Raw genomic sequence first — 20,018 nt, 5'->3', positions numbered from 1 at the left:
CGTATCCCCTACATGGACTAAGGATTCTGCGTAGCATCTCATTTAATCCTCATTGCCCTACCATAATGAGTTATACGTTTGTTACGCCCACTTTATAATCAAGCAAACTGCAGTTTGGAAGTTGTGCCTAAAGCTGACCGATCATCCAGGAAGATATGATGGGGATTCCAGCCCCGTGTGAATGATGAAAAGTCTGAGGGGGCCAGGGCCTTCATGCTGCCCAGGCTGCAGGCCCAGGCTCACCAGCTTCTTGTTGGGGCAGTGTTGTCATGGGCACGGGTCTCATTGCCCGGGTCTGCCACTGCCTGTCTCCTGCTTGTCTCCTCCTCCCCTGCACGGGCATGTGCTCCTTCCCGATCCTTGCGCCTGTGGCCGGGGTCACTAGCCTGATTCCGTAGGGCTTCTGGGTTGGGGACACACACCGGGCCTACTCAGGCAGGGGAGTACTGTGCTGTGGCCCAGGGGTAGGCCAGCTCTTGTCTGGGAACGATAGGAAAGAGAGGCCTCTTCCTCGGAGGTAGCTAAAGTAACATGATGTAAGCCTAGAGCTGCCTGTGGCCATGTTCCCCCAGCCTCCTCTACAGGGAGAGAGGCCAGGTGCATAGAAGAGAATGAGAAAGGAGGCCAGGGAAGAGCAAGTGAGAGGGATATGCTGGCTTGAGCTCCCGGGATCCCTGAGCTCTGACCTACCTCTGGACACCCTGCTTTGTAGGCCAATAAATTCCCCATTGGTCTCTAAGCTAGTACACATTGATTCGCTTGCACCTGCCGGCGGAATGAGAGCCTGAAGTCAAGGTGCTAGTTTCAATAGTGTATCAGTCCGTTTTTGGTGTGTAACAAACAGCCTCAGAATCCCTGCACTTACGGCAACATTCATTTTTCCCATTTATGGATCGACACACCGTGGAGGGCGTGGCTAGGCTCTGGCTGGCTTTTTTTTTCCCCAGGCTGAAGGGCGGGCTCAGGCGGGCTCCCTGTGTCTTCCTTCTGGGGCTGAGAACAATGAGGCAGTTGCCTGGGCCGCTCGCTTCTCACCGAGGATTGCAGGAGCCTAAGAGGCCAAGCAGAACTGTGTGGAAGTTTTAAAGGTCCCTCCTTGCTGCAAGTCAAGGAACACTCCCGTGGCCAAAGCAAGTCAGATAGCAGAGTGGGGCAGAGGAAGGTGATCCACCTGCCTTAGTGAGAGGTGCGGAAAAGCCACAGGCAGGGGCAGGGTGGGCACTTCGGAGGGGAGTGAGGAATCAATGGCCATGATCCAGCATGCTACAGATGTGCAAGAGGAATGAGGAGAGGGGGCTAAATGGCTCCTGGGGCAGGGGGGACATCCTGGCCATCACGCCGATGTCAGTGAAGGTGTCCCGTCCCCCACGTCCCCAAGGGCAGCCCCGCCTCTCCTGATCGTCAGAAATACAGCAGAGTCAGCGGAACCCCAATACCTTCTCAGAACGGCACATGCCATCTCGAGGCAGCGGCTCCGTGTGCGGAGAAACCAGATCCTTTCTGAGAGATCAAAATCGATTTTAAACAGACACAGCTGTTCCCTAGCGGGGGCGTTGGAAGGCAGAGGGGGAGCCACGGTAGGGAATGTTTTGTTTCTTTTTGTTTTAAGTTGTTGGAATAACCAAAGAAGATTTCTGAGGTTTGATTATTAATTTCGGGAAGAACCGCTTGCCAAGTTTGCTGTCCTTTTCAAGAAAAAGAAGGGTGAGATCAAAGAGATGCTTCATAGCAGAGGTGTTCACCTTATATTGAGTTTGGAAGCTTTTCGCAAGAGAAGGATCAGAAATAGAGCTGGTTTGTTTTTTCGATGTGCCCCTCAGATGGATAAATCAGATACCACAGTTGAGTTCAGCTCCACAGATGTTTACCGAACATCTCCCGTGGGCACGTGCTCGCTCGCTTATCAAAATACAAACAAATAATAACGGTAGTGAGGACTGCCCCCACACGTCTGGGTTGTCTGGCCCAGTCAGCTTCTGTCCCGGGGTCTCAGCTACGTCATTTGGAAAGAACGCAGGTGTGGCCTGTGAACGCCGAGGTCCCTTCCGGATCTACGATTCTCAAGTCCACAAGCTGGAAGACGTCCTTTTCCCGCTGGCTGCTGACTAAAAGTGCAGAGGTCCGCACTTGGGAAAGCAGACCTCCTGAAGCCACGAGCGTCAGAGGACCAAACAGAGGTGGGATGTTCGAGGTCCTTCCCGTGGCAATGCAAAGAGTTCCTGGGGCAGAATTCCTCAGTTCAGGTACGTCCATGAAGCCCGTCTTCGCTACGCTTTTCGCTTTACCAACAGTGAGTTCAGAGGAGTAAGGAGGTGATGCAAGATGCCAGAGAAGTGGACGCCACTGACTCCCCCTTGACCCTGCCTCTTTGTCGGTTGTACGACCTGGGGGGACTTAGCCTCCCCACGCCTCACTTTTCTTCTCTGTAAAATGAGCGTAATAATAGTAGCTTCTTCCTACAGGGCCGTTGTCAGGGATGTAAGTCAAGTCCTTAGCACCGTGTTCAACGCAAGAACCCACTGGAATCGGTAGTATTATTTTATTAACAAAGCCCCCCCCCCCCTTCATGCGCACTTTCAGGAAAACTGGATTCTGAATCTGCCAGTTCATTTAGCCTCTGCTTAGAAAACCCAAAAGAGAAAGAAAGAAAGAAAGAAAGAAAGAAAGAAAGAAAGAAAGAAAGAAAGAAAAGAAAGGAAGAAAGAAAAGAAAGGAAGAAAGGTTTATACCATCGCTGAAATGTAATGGGGAAGGTACGGTAACTTCCTTCGGCATTCTTCCCATACAAGGGTACACAGATTTGTAAACGTATGTGTTACTTTGAACTCACAGCAATAATAAAAGGAGCTTTTAAAAACTGGAACCAGAGAAACCCTGTGAGTCAGGGGGGAAATCCAGGTGGCAAGTGATAACATGGGATCACTTCCTGCTTGGTGTCCAGAGGGAACTCACCCACAGGTGTGCCGAGGCCCCGTTCTCTGAGTCTGCGCCCTCAAGCAGGGCTGTGTTCGCCCCGGGGGAAGAGGGCACATCTTTCCTGACTTGCACAAAGGTGCTCTGTGGGCTAGCCAGGGCCCCGGACCCGTTCACCCTTTAGGAGACATCCACGTTCATACTCTGGTTTGAAGCCTCCCTAATGAATGACGGGATGAGAACCTAGATCTGTCTTTCATTTCTCTCCGAAGCTGCCTGGGGGACTCAGGTTCCACATGCTTGCCCAGAGCTGTAAGGCTCCTAGGGCTAAGTGGCCACCTGCAGGAGGCCACCCCCGCCAGCCCCAGGGACTCCTTACTGGCCCTGGTGGATGAGGGAGCACCCAGCTCTGTTTCCTTTTTTTCCAGACTGTTTCTCCTCTTTGATACAGGACAGCTGTCTTAGCGCCATCCAGGCATTCCTGCCCTTACAGTCCCAGCAGCTTGAGAGGCTAGGTGTGGAGCCAGCGTGCCGGGCAGAGGGATCCAGGGCCAGAGTCATGGGTGCAGGATGACAGAGAACGCCTGGCAAGGAGAAAGAGCGAACCACCCCCCTCGGCTCTTGTTTCCACGTCTCCCCCAACCTCTTTTAAACCCAAACCTCCTAGCTCTCTGTTTATCAAAAGGAACACACGTCTCCAGCTAGCTCTTCGTGGACAGAGGTGTCGAGGAACCGTTTTACCGTCAAGGCGGCTGAGGACGCTGACCCAAACACGCCATAACGGACATTGCTCTGAGCAGACACTGTTCCCTCTGGAACGGCACACACACGCCTAATAGCGTGGCCTTGTGGTTCCCAATGTTGGATTATAAAATTGTTTTACTTCCCCCCCCCCCCCGCCCCGCGTAAAATAAGGCTGGTAAACAAATAAAGGGACAGTCGATTAAGATAAATATGCAACTTCACAATTTACCAACTAGAGACACATTATCCCAGTGAGCCCAACGTTGGGTAAAATAGCTCTTTTCTGACTATGTCTACAATTGGTCAGCTAATCCTGACTGTCAGGGCGGATGGTCCCAGATACAGTCCTTCGTGGCACACTGGATTGAACGGTGTATACTATTTGGCTAATAAATACTTTTCAGAGAGCACCTTAGTGCTGCAAAGGTTTAGCATTGACTCCCGGGGCCAGATTCCAAGGCCCTTTCTTACTGCCTCTGCTTCCAATTCCTGAGAAAGGACATGTTGCCATCGCCATATCTGAGATGCCTTTGTAATGAGTCATCAAGGGGCCCTGGGGTCCCAATTCCCCAAGCTGTTTGGTGCCTACTATGGGCCACTCCTCTGTGGCCTCGAGGGAGGGCCACCTTGGTCTTTCTTGCACTGGTCCTAAGATGGAAGGGGCTCGGTGCGTAAGGCATCCTACAGGTCAAAAGAAATGAACAGAGGGGAAAAGGAAACTCTTGAGAGTCTGAGCAGGGGGGTGGGAGAAGACATGAGAGAGACCTCTCCTGCCTGAGTTATCATTCAGTTAAATAAATGGCAGAGCAAAATGTGGGGCGGGGGGTTGGGGCGGCGGAGGATAAGGGGTCCTGAAAATCCCATTCTTGGAAATGCCCACTGTGCTCCTTACTGAATCTAATGCACTTCTGTTAACAACAACAACAACAACAACAGAAACAGAAACAAAAACAAAACAAAAAACGCCTATCTCCTCACCCACCCCTGGAAAGCATAGAAAGCAACTTGTATAGGAGGGAGATCACATAAATAGTACTATCAGTGAGAAAAGAATAAATTACCCATTTAAGGTAGGGCTGGAAAGCATTTCAAGCCACTGGGGTACCATTTCATGAACCAAAAGAACTAATTTACCAAATGGGTCCCCAGGGCCTAGAAGAACTAATGCACCGGCCACTGAGGAGTGGCTCCTTCTGTTTCTCCATCACATCAGTGCCTTTGGCAGAGAATAAAGGGCGCAGGGCTGGAAGGGACGCCGAACATCCCTTGGTGCATCAGTGCGCACAGGGAGGAGACCGTGTTCGCGCATCCGAGGGGAAGGGGGAAAGGAAGAAAAGGCAGACGCGTTAGAATCAGACCTACCTGGGCCTGAATCTGGTTCTGCACCTTCTAGCTGGGTGGGTCTGAGCAAACCTGAGCTTGGGGTTGCTCCTGATCCGCTGAAAGGGGGTCCTAACACCTATCCTTAGCGTGGGGAAGAGTCAGCCTACGCTGGTGGCGATGAATGGATGAGCACAGTGGCCGGCCATGGTGGCATCCAAAGGACAGGAGCTGCCCGGACAGCCCTCGCCGTCCATCCTCCCCTCCAGGACCTCCTCCTGTGTGTCGCATCACTGATACATCCACTGAGTTCTGCCAGGCACCAGGCACCCTGCCAAATGCTTCACATGCATTGTCTCATTTAATTTCTCAACAGGTCTGCGAAGTAGGTAGTCACGTTATCTCATTCTTCTAGTGAGGAAGGTGAGACTCAGGGAAGTTAAGGAACGCTGTGAGTGTCACGGGGTGAGTAAATGGCAGGGCTAGGACTTGAACCCTTGTCTGACCAACTCCATAGCCTGTGCGTTGACCCTACTTTTGCCCTTCGAGAAGAGTGAGATCATTCATGATGTCAGTTAGCATTGTCCTGCCAATGGGCTGTAGAGAAGGGCTTCACTGAGACGAGGCATTGGAGCTAAAGACCCAATGACTGGAAGACTCTGACCATGTTCTCTTTAGCCCTGTTCAAGGAATCTCTCAGACACTGCTCTTGGTACTCAAAAGTAAACTAGTGCCCAACCCGTGGATCTAGCCAAGACCTAAGAACGCGGGAGGTCTGACAAGAGACCTGGGGGTTGGACCAGTTCTTTGGGGTGTAGGGATGGTTTTCTACAGGGGGGCAGATTTATCTCAGGGTTTTGCATTTTGCTTGGCTGTTGTTATTTGTCACCATCACACAGGTAGTAACAGAGCCCGGAGCCAAGAGCCCGGGCCATGAGGCACATCCCTTTGTAAGCCCCACACCACACCCAATAAACATCAAAAGTACGTGGAACGTTCAAGGGAAAAAATTACACTTCTATGAAGAAGCATATATATGCTTTCAGTATATATGCTTATGTGTTTGAATCTATGGTTAATATGTGTTTTTAATATTTATCTATTCCATACCTAGGTGCGTCTGAATCCTAAGTGATTGTAAGGGAAGAATGTGCAGAAATGACTGAGTTGATTAAATAGACACAGAAGGGATGCACCTGACCAGCTTCCCGACCCTTAGATGAGACATTGCCGGGGAAGTCAAGAGGAAAATGTCGTTCTTTTTTTTTTTTTTTAAGTTTACTTATTTATTTAGAGAGAGATAGAGAGAGAGAGAGCGCATACAAGCAGGGGAGGGGCAGAGAGACAGGGAGAGAGAGAGGATCCCAAGCAGGCTCTGTGCTGTCAGCGGTCAGCCTGACGTGGGGCTTGAACTCATGCACCGAGAGATCATGACCTGAGCTGAAACCAAGCGTAGGATGCTTAACCAACCGAGCCCCCCCAGGCGCCCCACGCATGTCACTCTTCACACTAATAACTGTGCTCTGTGTCCGCACTGATGCCCGTGTGTGGCATCCGTTCTCACCTTACAGCTCCGGGCTGTTTCCCTAAGCCCCACAGTCCTCTGCCCTGTTTTCCTCTCCTGGTGTCTTTTTCCTCCAACCCTTTGTTTCCTGGCTGTGGGTCTGAGGGTGACTGTTGGGGTTCGCTGGGGATCTCGAATGGAGGGGGGTGGGCGAGACAGGACAGCCGGCATCCAGAAGAGGGGGCGGGGCTACAGCCACTCCTGAGGTTCAGAAGGTCTCTCGCATTTGTGTGTTTCACACGTGTGAACAGTGCTTTATGGGCGCCTGCTCTGGGCGCCTAGGGCAGGGGGTCCCAGACTTTGTGGGGCACCAGACACTCCTGGGAAGCTTGTTGCAAATGCAGAGACCTGGCATCTCCTCAGAGCTTGCGGTTGGTTGGCAGAGGGGCTGAGGATCTACACTGTAACAGAGGAATCAAGCGACAGGAGGGTAGTGAGCAAAGGGGAGAGCCATACGAGATGGAGTCGGAGGCCAGATTGTATAAGATCGTGAGCTCGCGCTCCCAAATTTAGAGTTGAGGAAGCGCCACGTGCACCAGTGGTCTGGCATGACCGTGACAATACGTAGTGCTGGATACACAGTAGTAGGATGCTTGGTCATTTTCGAAAGACTCTGCTTTGTGGGGGGTGGGGGGGCATCTGGGTGGCTCAGAAGGTTCAGCGTCCGGCTCTTGATCAGCTCAGGTCGTGATCTCACGGTCCCGGGATCCAGCCCCGTGTCGGGCTTTGCACTGAGCATGGAGCCCGCTTGGGATTCTCTCTCTCCCTGTCTCTCTGCCCCTCCCCCACTCACTCTCGCACACGCGTGAGCGCTCTCCCTCTCTCTCAAAAAATAAATAAACATCTAAAACACATAAAGACTCTGTTTTTCATCCCTCCCAACTCCTTTACCAACGTGGCTTCAGGGTCCCTTCCTGTCTCTGGGTCTCTGTTTCTCCATGAGTATATAATGATAGTGCTGGATGAAATGATCCCCAAATTGCCTTCTCGGACCAGATAGTTCATTCGGCTGTAGGTTGGGGCAACCACATACACTGGGTTTCCTGGGACAGTTCCAGTTTGTGCCACTTGTCCCGGCTTCATTATTCATAACACCCTCTTGTGCTCTCAAAAGTGTCCCAGTTTGGACATTAAATTATAAGGTCATTCTATTTATGGGAAAAGGGAGGTGCGTGTGACATGACTGTCAGCCATGGGCTAGGCTCTCTGCCTTAGTTCTTATCAGGAATTTTCTTTCTCAGAGCAAGGATGGTTTTGCAGACTTTCCAGAATGCCCAGGTAAGCTTCGAAGGAGGGCCTACGGGCCGGTGCGCTGCCCGTGGCTTGGATGGGGTATGGCTGATGGGGAGAGATGGCAACTGGTAACATTGGGGAAATGGCAGCAGATCTCTATGAAGCAAGCCTATTTCTGTGGCTACATGAGGAACGTGCACTGTCACATCCTCACCGTTGTGGACCCCAAAGCGAGAAGACTGTGATTGACACACAGCTCTGGAGCCCCTCCCCCTTCTCCTAAGAAGTGAGCTGTAGATGTGAGTCAGCCTGCAGGCAGGCAAGGGGGCGGGGCTCTGGAGGACTCTGTGACTGTTTTGCTACCTGGGGTCACCCAGGGAAGAGCAGCGGCGGAAGTTGCGGGGAAGAGAGGTAGGATAGTCATCGTTCTGGTTTAAACGGAGCAGATTCTAGGCGGTAATTGTTCCCAGACTTTCTCTCTGAGATCTGGTCCTTTTGTATGTGGGTGAACATAAGGAGACACAGCTGGGAAAAGCCCCCTTTTTCGCGTGAAGAAAAAATTTCTCAAAATTAAAATTCTGTAAAATCCTAGGAGGCACCCCAGGGGTTTCCAAAGTGAGTTTCTTGACATTTCAATGGCTGTACTTCAAGTGGGGGAGAGGAGGCAGAGGCAGAGGAGAAAGAGCTCAAGGAATGGGGGCTTGCTTTCTTTTCTCCTTGTTGGGGTTTTGTGTTTTGTTTTGTTTTGACTTGATTTTAAGATTCTGGTGTGTGGGAATAATCTCACTGAAGAGGAAAATGAGTAACACTTGGTCAGTTTGTTTACCGTACGAACACGCTCACACACACTCATTTGCAGAGCGTTTACGATGGCGGCAGGGATTCAAAGACAGATAACGACGCTAAACGGTGACCACCCTCCCTCTCCCACGCGGAAGCAGTAGGTGAAGTGGGAGAGAGACAGGTAAACAGATGAATTACTGTGCCTTCTGATGAGCGCAGGGCTCTCCAAATGACCTGCTCCAGATCGTTTCCTCGGAAGATTTGTTCCCAGGACACCCCTCCCCCGTCTTTTATTGGTATTTGCATAAGTGCTGACTTACTGTTTACTGAGATGAAATTCACATAACATAAAACGAACCCTTTTAAAGTGAACAATTCAGTGGCATTTCGTACCTTCACAATACACCACCACCTCTGTCTCGTTCCAAAATATTTCATCTCCCCAAAATAAAACCCCGTACCCATGAAGCAGTCATTCCCCACTCTTGCCTCCCCCCAGCCCCTGGCAAACATGTCTCTATCGATTTACCTATTCTGGGTATTTCATGGAAATGAAATCATGTTACCTTCCGTGTCTGGCTTCTTTCACTTAGCATAATATTTGTGAGATTTATCCACACTGTGGCAGGTGTCTCATCCCATTCCTTTTCCTGGCTGGATAATATTCCGTTATATGGACGTACCACAATTTGTTTATCCATTCATCTGTTGTTGGCCATCTGGGTTGTTTCCACCTTCTGGCTATTGTGAACAGCGCTTCTGTGAACCTTTGTGTGCAACCTTTTGTTTGAGTTTTCTGTTTTCAATTCTTTGCCTATATACCCCGGAGCGTAAGTGCTCAGTCATAGGGTAATTCTGTGTTTAAGTTTTTGAACACAGTGGCTGAACTATGACAGCCCCTCCGCCCCTCCATAACTTTTAGCCAAAGGACTTCAAAGAACTAAATCCTGATTTACAAATACGCCAAGCAGCCCAGGTTCCTTGGTTGGTCCAGTGGGTCAGGATTCCGGCTAACGAGACTGAGGTCAGGGGTTCAATCCCCAGCTGACCAGTTAGCTCAGGAGAGTCGACAGTGAAAAATTATCTCTGCTGCCACATGTTCCACCAATACTGTCTTGCCCTCTTACAAAAGCTTGTTAGTGGCCCCAGGGGGATGAAGCTAGAGTGGGTTTTTATGGTTCCATACAAATCTAGCATCCAAGGCACAGTGGGACTAAGTGGAAAGCAGATGACTGCTTACTTCCCGTCTTGGTTTCACCGGATTTCTGTGGGCCCTTTGGGTAAATCGCTTCACCCCCACCCAGAGCCTCAGTTTCCTCATCGCTAACGTAGAATTCATAATCCTTACTCCAAAGAGATGATAACCCAGCTAAGCACTTTGCATATCGTAGGCTTCCTACCTAATAAACGCTGATAAATCTCCAGGGTGGGGAACTTCAGTCTGTCCAGGAACATACCACCAGCTTCTGCAGTCGGCCCTGAGCTACTCTCCTGAGGCTGACCGAGCTGGGATGGCCTTGCACTATTGTCCTCGGGGTTACATTGGCTGTTCTAAATTGTCCTATTTGCATGGAATGAAGCTTGCTATGGTAACAAGGTCTGGTGGCTGGAATCCAGGGCCCCAGTGAAAAATGCTAAGCCTGTGCTCTGGGAGAGAGAGGAGCTAGATAGGTTTATCAACTTTAAGGTTACCTCAGTTCTCCTTTGAAGGGGCAGTAGGTAAACTGAGACAGCAGGGCCTCAAGGCTCACACTGCTCCAGTAGGAGGAGAAAGAGGGAAGCCCCTTTGATGCCTTCCAGTCTTCTCTCCTGGCCTCTTGCCTCTCGCCCCCCAATATTTAGCCCAGCTAAGAAGCTTAGTACCTGGCTGAGGCCAGCCCTCCACCTCGGGTGCACGCACGGGGGTGGGGGCGGGGGCCTGCGAGGAGGCCCGAGCTCCAGTGGTCCACCCAGGGCCCGGACGAGGGGGGGGGGTTCCTTCCGGGGAGGGCGCACAGTGGAGGTTGGTGCGGAGGAGGTGAGGGGGTGGTCGGGCTGGAGTGGGGTTGAGGGTGAGAGGCGCTCGGGGCACCAGCTCAGCTCCCCGCTGCACATTTCTTACCCGCATTTTAAGGGAAGCAAAGCTCCACTCCCGGCATCGCGCAAGCCGCCCCCTTCTGCGGAGCTCCGTCCCCGCTCCCCTCCCGGGCCTCCTTCCCGAGCACCCCTCTCCCCGGAGCACCCACCCCCTCCCCAACCCCGGGCCGGCGCGGGGCGCTCGTTAGCCAGGGCGGGGGCTGCCCCACCGCTCCCGGGAGGGGACCCAGCGCCGGCCTTGGAGCAGGCGCCCCCTACCCCTCGCCAGGCGCGCCACCTCGGCCCACTGGCGGCCGCCGCCCGCCGCCCCCGCCCCCCGGGGGGGTGTGTCCCCGAAGTGGGGGGCGCGGGAGGCCGAGGGTGCGCCCCGGTCCCCGGCCCGGGCCCCCTCCCGAGCGCGCGGCGAATGGTAGGCTCCAGTGAAAGAGTGCCGGGCGGCGCGCGGTGTCCTTCCCCGAGCCGCGCTCGGCGCCGGGGTCTCGGCGATCGCTGCTCCTCCTCCTCCTTCTCCTCCTCTTTCTCCTCCTCCTCCCCCCCGCCGCCTCGCTACCGCCGCGGCTCCGGCTGGAGGCGCCGCTGTCATTCCTGCGCCGGAGGAGCCGGCGCTGCCGGAGCCCGGGGGTCGGGGCGCGGGGGAGCCGGGCCGCGGGGGACCCAACAGGTAGAGCCGGGGGTGCCCGGCCGCGCGCCCCCCGCGCATCATGCAGCTCTTTGTCACCTCTCTCGCCCCCAGGCCAAAATCCTGAGCATGATGGAAGACAATAAGCAGCTCGCGCTCCGCATCGATGGGGCGGTCCAGTCGGCCAGCCAGGAGGTGACCAACCTGCGAGCCGAACTCACGGCCACCAACCGGAGACTGGCGGAACTGAGCGGCGGCGGCGGCCCGGGCCCGGGCCCGGGAGCGGCGGCCAGCGCCTCGGCGGCGGCGGCGGCGGCGGCGGCGGCGGACTCGGCGGCGGCGAGCATGGAGAACCACCAGCACGGCGCGCAAGGTAGGGATCGCCCGGCGCCCGGGGCGCAGGGGAGGCGACGAGCAGCACCCGGGCCGGAGGCGGCCGGGGACTCGGTGCCTGCACGCCCCGGGCGAAATCGCCTTGCATTGTGGCTCGTAACCCTTTCCGCCCGGCGGTGGCCACCGCTGCTCCCCTGCTGGGAGTTGCAGGCTGCTGTCATTAAGGAAAACCCGGGCGCGGTGTGCACGGGTTCGCACGGTCACACGGGCCCCGGCTAGCGGGAGCGAGGCGCAGCCGGCGGGGCCCCTCCCGCGGCAGAAAGTGCCCTTTAGCTGGCGCACAGCCCCCAGCTCCGTGGGCAAACTTTTCGTGCCCGGGCCTTTGCCCCCACCCCCGACAGGGGTGGGTGCCACCGCTCCCCCCACCCCCCACCCCCCACTCCCCCCGGTTCTGGCGGCTCCTTCCTTTGGAAAGACTCTTACCGTCCCCCACCCCCACCCACCCCCCCCACCCCCCCTCCGAGAGCGAGCTCCGGGCTGTGCTGCCGTGGTTGGGGTAGAGGATTGGACTGGTTTGCACTTTTCTCCACGGATGCCAAATCCCTTGTCTCCATTGCATCTGGACTTTATTTTCTTCCCATTTGAGATCGCGCAGACAGCGGAATATATCGATGCAACAGTAGATGCTTTGCTCGGCAGTGAGTTTAAATTTCCAGCAAATATAAACACCGAGAGCACTTTCCAGGGGGAAATCTTAGACCTCAAAGGTTGAGTGATGGGCTCCTGGCGAAACGAAGGCTTAGATGGTGGGTTGCAGGGAGCCCGCTGCTCGAAGGGACTCTTTGCACTTTACAGGAGGGGGTGGGGAGGAAGACAGCTGGACCGTGTTGACATTGACAGTGATAAAGCCCTGAAATCCCCCTGCCAGGGTTAAAGGTGGAGGAAGCATCCAAAAATGTACTGTTTGGTTTCTGCCAATTGAAAAGTAAAAGGGTAGACCGGCTTTTCAGTCTTTTTTGTGCGTATTTTTGTGTATGTGTGTTTTGTTTTGTTTTGCCTGACTGTCCTTTAAGACATGGTTTCACTGATTATTAATAGCATTCAAATTATAAGCTAAACTGCTGAAATCCAGAATTCGACAGAAAAAAAAATATATAGGAGGGCCACTTGTATAAATATGTCACTTGATGAAGTATGAGGTACCAACAGCTCAGTGGCTCAGAGGGATTTTTTCCTGGTTTTGTTGTTATTTCAAGAGCTTCTCCTAAGTGTTGGGAGAGTCTGTGTTCATATGAATGCCTTCTCCCCCTCAGTTTCTATTTGCTCCTCTCCTTCCTGGAGAAGGTGTGCTTTTTCTGGTGGGAGATGTTAAGCCTATGTGTTCGTTTTATGCAGAATTCCAAGTCAGATGTCAACTTGGTACTCCAGGAGTCTGTCAGAAGTGTTAGGAATTGGGGCGGTAATTTGGTCTGACGTAGCCATGACATAATGGTGGGAAGGTGTCGTGAGGCTGTTCTTTGCTGCACAGTTGTTTTCAAGGTGGGTATCTTCTTATCCTGTCATTTATCCCCTGCTCTGTCATTGTGTGTGGAAGAGGCTGTCTGCTGGCATCTGGGAGAAAAAGAAAAAGGAAGGCAGACTGCGTGGTGATGCTTTACTCCTTACAGGCAGAGACCCTTCCAACATTAAAGAAATAGCTAAGAACTGGCCCTTCTTCTGCGAAGAATCAGAAACCGTGGTAAGGAGGACGGAACAACGCTGGTTTATTTCCCGCCGTCCGCCCCCCTTTCCTCAGCCAAGGAAAAGTTAAGTGGTTTTCATTTGAGTCATGGGTGCAGTTGCAGACTGAGTGTGCTAAGGAGGTCAGTACAGCAGTGATCCACACGCTCGACTTGGAAATGAAGCTGCTTAGCCGATGGGTAAATTGTAGTGGGAACAGCGGGCTGTTTCCTTCTTTTTTCCTACAAACCTGCACAAGGCTGTGGAAATGACTTTTGGATCTCTCGATGTCCCTAAAAACACACAAAACCAGCGTCTCCCTCATGCTTATAGGAGCGTGCCTGTCGGTGTCAGTAGCCATCGGGGGGGGGGGGGTATGAAGGATGGTCTCGATTTTTCTTCTGTGTGTCCCTGATAGTTTTCAACATCTTCTCTAGAGGGAATTGAGTGATTTTATAATCAGAGAATAAAACGTTAAATGTTTCAACTCAACTTAATTGCTGGCCACATGTCCCTCTTGAATGGATGTGACTGACAACCAATGGGATGGTTGAAAAGAAAGCAAACCACGAGGGCATCACTTGCTTATCTCTACAGGAATACCTCGATCCTGTACATTTTACATTAGGTAGCCTTTGTGAGCTCTTTAGATTTTGTTTTTCTTTTCTTTTGTTTTTGTTTTTTTCTCGTGACCTATGACAGCCCTGGCTAGAGCAGAAACCCTCTGCAGATGTGGTCTGGCAGTTTCTTCTGCTGGTGTTCCCATATTCCTAAAGGAAAACGCGGGATTCTCTCAAGTTATTTCTAAAGTATGGTCGATTGATTTCCTTATGCTTCTTTGTAATATACATCCAGGAAGGCTCACGGATGCTCAGCTCCTGGGGAGTTCCTGACCATTCTTCCAAATTCATCTTCTGTTTTAATTTTGTCTCTGTTGGTGAGATTGAGTGGGACCCAACCCTCAGGAGCATTTTGTGCTATTGAGTTGTCCCGTTTCAAATCAAAGTTTTGAATGAAATGAAGTATCTTTCAAAATGCATCTGTGGCAGTCATATTTTACTGAAGGGCATTATGCACATATTAAATGAACGCTAATGCACTTTTAATAATATTAACACAAAGGGTTACAGGGAACAGTCGCCTCTCCCTCTCCCTGCCAAGAAATTGTTAGCTCTATTTTCAGATTTTTTTGTGTCCCCCAATTTTTGTTTTGAATGAATTAAACAAGCTTGTCAGTTCACCAAGGGGTTTTGTCCCAGTGATGGTATCTGACCCTCGGTAAGTCGATGAAGAACACCTGGGTTTTCCTAGAGAGTTAATGCAGTGCGTCATCTAAACAAAATATTAACTTGGTTGGTACCCTGTGTGAGCTGGCATGGTTGCTATGTAACGGAGTCTAGAAAGTGAACTGCTGAAAATCTGGGCTTTCGACACTTTGCAGGATCTTCTTTTGGAATCTGTGTTGAAAGTACATTTGGCCGCCAGCCCATCTTCTCTCTCCCTGCTCCGAGTAAGTTGGATAATCCCTAATGAGGATTCTGGCATACAGTGCCAAGGGCATCCGTGCAGGGGGGCGCGTTTCACAGCTCTGGAGCTGCCTTGTGGGTTGGGTGGGGGTGGGGGTCAAAACTGCCTTTGACAGGTGGACAGAAGGAGCCTTGGAAAGAACAGAGCCAAGCATTTGTTCCAATTTGTCTTGTTGGTAGCCAGAGAACGGATTTGTTTAAAGTAACATTTCTAAGCTGTTTTCCTCGGCGTAACATCTCTGGAAAATGTGTTTAAAATGCTTGCTGTTCTTTGAGGAGAAAATATAGCAGTTTGTTTCTCTGGAAATGTCTTATCTGATGAATGACTAATATTAGATTCAATTGCTTGCTTTGCTATGCATAGAACAAAACAATTAGACTCCGTTGTACCCGATTCAAATAGGTGTTAACCATCTACACCGTAAAATAACTTGTGCCCGGTAGGATACATGCCTACTGCTATTAGGGTTTTTTGTTGTTGTTGTTGTTGTTTTAGGGAAATAATTGTATTTATGTGCCTATGCAAGTGGAAGCGCTTGAGAGCATCTTCTTTGAGTGTTGAGGACACACAGCCTACTGTGTGGGGCTTGTTAGGGTGGGAATGGAGAAAAGGGTCACTTTCCTACGCCTTGGTAAATTTCCATAAATAGAGGCAGGTTTTTTTTTTTTCTCCCTCGGCGCTAAAATAGGCTGTTACTTCAGGTCTGCCTGTTCTTATCTAGCATCACTCCAACGCTGGAAATTCTTGGGCGAAGTATGAATTACCTCTGGACTGAATTGAATGTGTGAGCGGTCTACGGAGATGCTACACACTGTTGCTTTGCAAAATCAGTTCTGTCTTTTGGCCTCCCCTTCCCAATTCATTTTCCCTCGGCTCTGGTTTTCCCAAGTAGACATTTATCTTTTCTTGAGAAAAAAAAAAAAAAAATTACAAATGGCAGAGTGGATGGAACAGAATGGGGTGGGATTTCTAGGGCCTTCTGTTGGCTTGCCCCCAAGTTACAGAGCTCAATTCATGGGTCACACGCATGTCGGTTTTCCGGCTGTATCAATGGGCCGAAAGAGACAGGTGTCTTTTCCTCATCTGGTAGGCTGTCGTGAGATGGGACTTCCAAGTTCTTCCCGAAAATCACCACGCATGGTCACAAAGAGATTACTTACAGATCAGTACGTCGTGGTTGAAATTACTTATTGATTGGCTGTTATTTACTGTCTTCCCATTGTCTTTGGAAAATGCCTTTGGAGGACCCCTTCAGTCGAGTTTCTGGCTCTGATTAATTTCATGCTTCCAGTATTTCATGATTTACTGAAGCTTTTCAAAACTTTGATATTAACCACAAGTCTAAGCCAATCTGATTTTTATAGTAGGAGCTATGTTGCATATCCTCCCAGGGTAAGGTAAGGCATTGCTCTCCCCATCCCTTTACTCTCCTACGCCCCAAGACTGCTGGCACTTTTTAGGAATCCTGGAGGCCGAAATTTGTGACTTCCTGGCTGCCCGTGAACTTGTAGCAGATGGGCCTGGCAGGTGGGGAGCACTGGTTGGAAAGGTACCTGCTCACTGTGCAAATCACAGGGGGCCCAGGAGGTCAAGCTTGGGGTCCTGGCCATATTCATTGCATATTTTGTGTATATTTATTTCTGAGTTATGCAGTTAAGGAAAGTGAAATCAACACGAACCCCTCAGTTGTTTTCAGACCCTTTCCCGGATCGGTTTGTGCGAACATTAGCGCTTGGCTTTGTACCCCCTGCCATCCGTCAGGCAAGAAGACAACTCGTTCAGCCTGCTGAGGCTAGGGAATGGGTTTTTAAGTGATCTTGTAAATGAAAATGAGTCTGTACCGTTTGGGCTGGATATTAGGGTAAGTAACACATGGAATGACAAAGGGGTGCCACCAACAGCACTCATCGTAATGTCTTCACCGTCTGAAATGCAGGCAGAGCGGGTTCGGGCAGGATCACTTAGGAAAAGAAGCCAAGAGAGTGACCGTCCATTGTGGCAGGTTGCACCCAACAATTCAGAGCAGGTAAGAGTCCTGCTGGCCCGTGTCACCATCCTCAAGGTCTCCTGCCAGGCCCCTCTCGACTGTGAAGAAGCTGGAGGAAGGCCAGGCCAACGGATCTCTTCTTCCTCCCCACGTGGTTGGATGAGACCAGAACATTCTTGTTTGTTTGATGCAACCTCAGATCTAAGCGGCGGAGTTCAGGTTGTGCTCTGTGGGCATTCCCGCTTCCCCCTTGGAGTCCTAAGCTGCTAGAAACATGAAAGGAACTGAACACGGTTTTAATGAGTTTGGCAAGAACAACTGTTTGGGCAGGTGGCTTCTGTGTGGTGGGAAATCATTGGTTCCCAATTTGTTTTGGTGTCTTTGTTGACTTGGCCTTGCTGGGCCTTCGGGTCAGACTTCTGAAAAGCTCCCGTCCCCTTCGCCCCTCTGATGAATTGAGCCCGTACATGAGAGCTTGGATGGAGCTTGTTCACAGGCAGTTCTGCAGGCGAAGCCCTCCCAAGGCCTCTGGGATCTCCTGTGAGGTGCACTCTGTCCGGGAGGATGGACAAAAGTGGAAAAAAGGAGGCGTCTCGCCCAGCCCCACCCCCATCCTCTTCCATGCCTTCGTAGGGTGTCAGGGCCTTCTATTACCGGTACGGTCTCAGCCCTGCGGATGGTTGGAAGTCAGGTGAATCATCAAGAGCAAAGTGCCCTCTCAAGGAAGGTGGGTCCAGAGCTAATTTTTCACACTCACCTTTAGCAATCCATAATGGTTCTCGGAGCTCACTCTTGAGTGCATCGCCAGGCCTTCCGGAACCATCCTGACGGCACGCGGTTTTCACCTGGTGAGTGGTTTAAATGTAGGACTAAGTGAGACCTAGTTTCAGCGCTTTTGGCAAACTTTTCAATAAATAATAAGAAATGACAACATATCAAGTATTGTCCCAAGTGTTTAACATGCGTAACTGAATCCCATGCCCAATGAGTTGGCAACTATTCGCATTTTTCTTTTCTTTTTTTTAAATGCTTATTTATTTTTGAGAGAGAGAGAGAGAGAGAGAGAGCGTGCACGCATGTGGGAGGGACAGAGAGAGGGAGACAGAATCCGAAGCGGGCTCTATGGGGACAGCAGAGAGTCCGACGCGGGACCTGAACTCACAAACCATGAGATCAGGACCAGAGCCGAAGTCCGTCTCTTCACCGGCTGAGCCACCCAGGCGCCCCTTGTGCCCATTTTTCAAAAGAGGACACTGGGAGTGGAAGAGGTTAAGTCACATAACATAGTCATGACTACGGTGGCACTGATAACAGCAAGCTTTGACATGGTCTTGACTCGGAGCCGGGTACAGTGTTCCAAGTACTTTCCTGGAGTAACGTATTTAACTGATGCCTTCAGTCCTCGTAATGACTTGTGAGGCAGGGACCATTCTTGTGCCCACATTACATATGAGAAAACTAAGGCACAGGGATAATACATTACTTGCAAAAGGGCCTTCTGCTGTTAAGTGACCAGGGTCTGGCCCTCCCTCGTCCCCCTTCGATGACGAGGGCCACTCAGTTGGCAGTGACTGAGCCAGGGGTCCAAACCCACCAGGTCCCTCTGCTGCGTAAACCTGTATTGTCGCCTAAGTCAGAAACGTCCTTTGGCTTGATATGTGAAGAAGGTTGAGGGAGCTGTAGGCTCATCTCTATTCCTGAGTATTATTTCACTAGGCTAGTGGTATTTTTGGGCCCTCGTGATGAAATCTTTGACCGAGAGTGAAGGGAGCAGCCATACTTTTCACTTGGGTGTGAAGTTAGCTGACCGAGGAAACTGGCTCCTACCTGCAAGATTCACAACCCAGGGGTCACTTGTCACCACTGAAGAGAGCCATCTGATCCTGGGTTCGGGGCCTCCTGCTTCTTGGACTTTGTGCGCTTTCTCTCTCTCTCTCTGGAAGCGTGAGTCTTGGCAAAGCTGGAATCTTGTGGTCCCCTTATTCTCCATCCACCTGTGTCCCTCCCTTTCACAGCTTCCCTTCCTGTGGTCTCGGTAGCCTTCAGTTGCCCAAACCGTACCCAACAAAGGACCCATTGATATTTTACAGATTCTTTTACACTAGAGTTTCTCAGCTTCAGGAGTGTTGACATTTAAGGCAAGATGGTTCTTCGTTGGGGAGGGAGGCTGTTGTGGGCACTGTAGGATGTGCAGCAGCATCCTTGTCCTGTGCCCACTAGATGCCAGTAGAACCCTCTCCACCCTAGCTGTGGCAACCACAGACGTCTATAGAAGTTGCCACACGTCCACTAGAGGCCAAAAGAGCACCCGGCTGGGAACTGCTTTTTATGCCAGGCATTAGGGGGAGACCTAGTTGTGAGTCTAGAATGATAGCCGTGTGAGAGCAGAGTTTTGTCTGTTTGTTCTCAGCTCCATTGATTAGCACCTAAAACAGTGCCTGGCACATGGCAGGAGCTCCGTAAGTCGTTGGTTGAGGGAAGGAAGGAAGGAAGGAAGGAAGGAAGGAAGGAAGGAAGGAAGGAATCCATGACTGGTTGCTAATTGCAGTGTGTGAAATTTGGTCTGCTTATCACATTATACGTGATACCAGGAAGATCGCTGGTTTAATCATTGATGGTTTTGAGTGTCTACTTGCCACGTCAACCCTGTTCCACACCCTTTCCCTGTATTAGCTCAGTCGACCCTTTAAACCACCTTCTGAGGGAAGTACTGCGTTTGCCATTTTACGGATGAGGAAATTGAGGCGCGGGAAGGTTGTGTGACCTGCCCAGGGTCATGGAGCTAGCAAGTGGCAGAAGCAGGAGACAAGCACAAGTAAGTGGGACTCCAGGGACCACCTGCTGTCTCAACCAGGATGCTGAACAGCTTTGCAGTTTTGCCCACTCTTGCCCAAGAAATCGTTTTTGTTCCAAAGCTGGCACTGTGGCAATTATAATTAGGATTTGCATGTCCGACACGAAGTCATTCATCATAAATCCTCAGAGCTGCGCTGTACAGAATGTGCTTCGTCACTGCCAGAGAGTCCGTAGCCAGGAAGGATTGGTGCCTGGCCAGAGATAAGAGGGCAGACTGGTGGCCGAACCGTGTTCAAAGGTGAGAGTCTTCCTTCTTTCTACCCAGCTGCTGGGCTTTGGCTGCAGCGAGTCACGGAGAGGATGTGGACTTCTTTCCTTTCTGGGAAAGGGGACAGTGGACCTCT

At 51.3% G+C, this 20,018-nt stretch overlaps 1 protein-coding gene across 2 annotated transcripts in view; it reads left to right on the top strand.

The window, feature by feature from the left end:
- The window catches only part of KAZN (kazrin, periplakin interacting protein), a 1,074,196-nt gene that overhangs the window by 603,215 nt on the left and 450,963 nt on the right, over window positions 1-20,018 (top strand). Inside the window, exon 3 of one of the 2 annotated variants that reach the window (XM_078452367.2) lies at window positions 11,367-11,625. In XM_078452367.2, the coding sequence (XP_078308493.1) occupies window positions 11,367-11,625 (259 nt within the window). Of the gene's footprint in view, window positions 1-10,918; window positions 11,626-20,018 lie in introns of those variants that run through there. The other variant, XM_078452366.2, reaches the window with a different exon arrangement.

This window comes from Panthera onca, chromosome C1, assembly GCF_046562875.1.
Source record: "Panthera onca isolate mPanOnc1 chromosome C1, mPanOnc1 haplotype 2, whole genome shotgun sequence".
NCBI classification, from domain to species: Eukaryota; Metazoa; Chordata; class Mammalia; order Carnivora; family Felidae; genus Panthera; species Panthera onca.
Note: the sequence above shows the minus strand (reverse complement) of the source record. Positions and strands in the feature narration are given on the sequence as shown.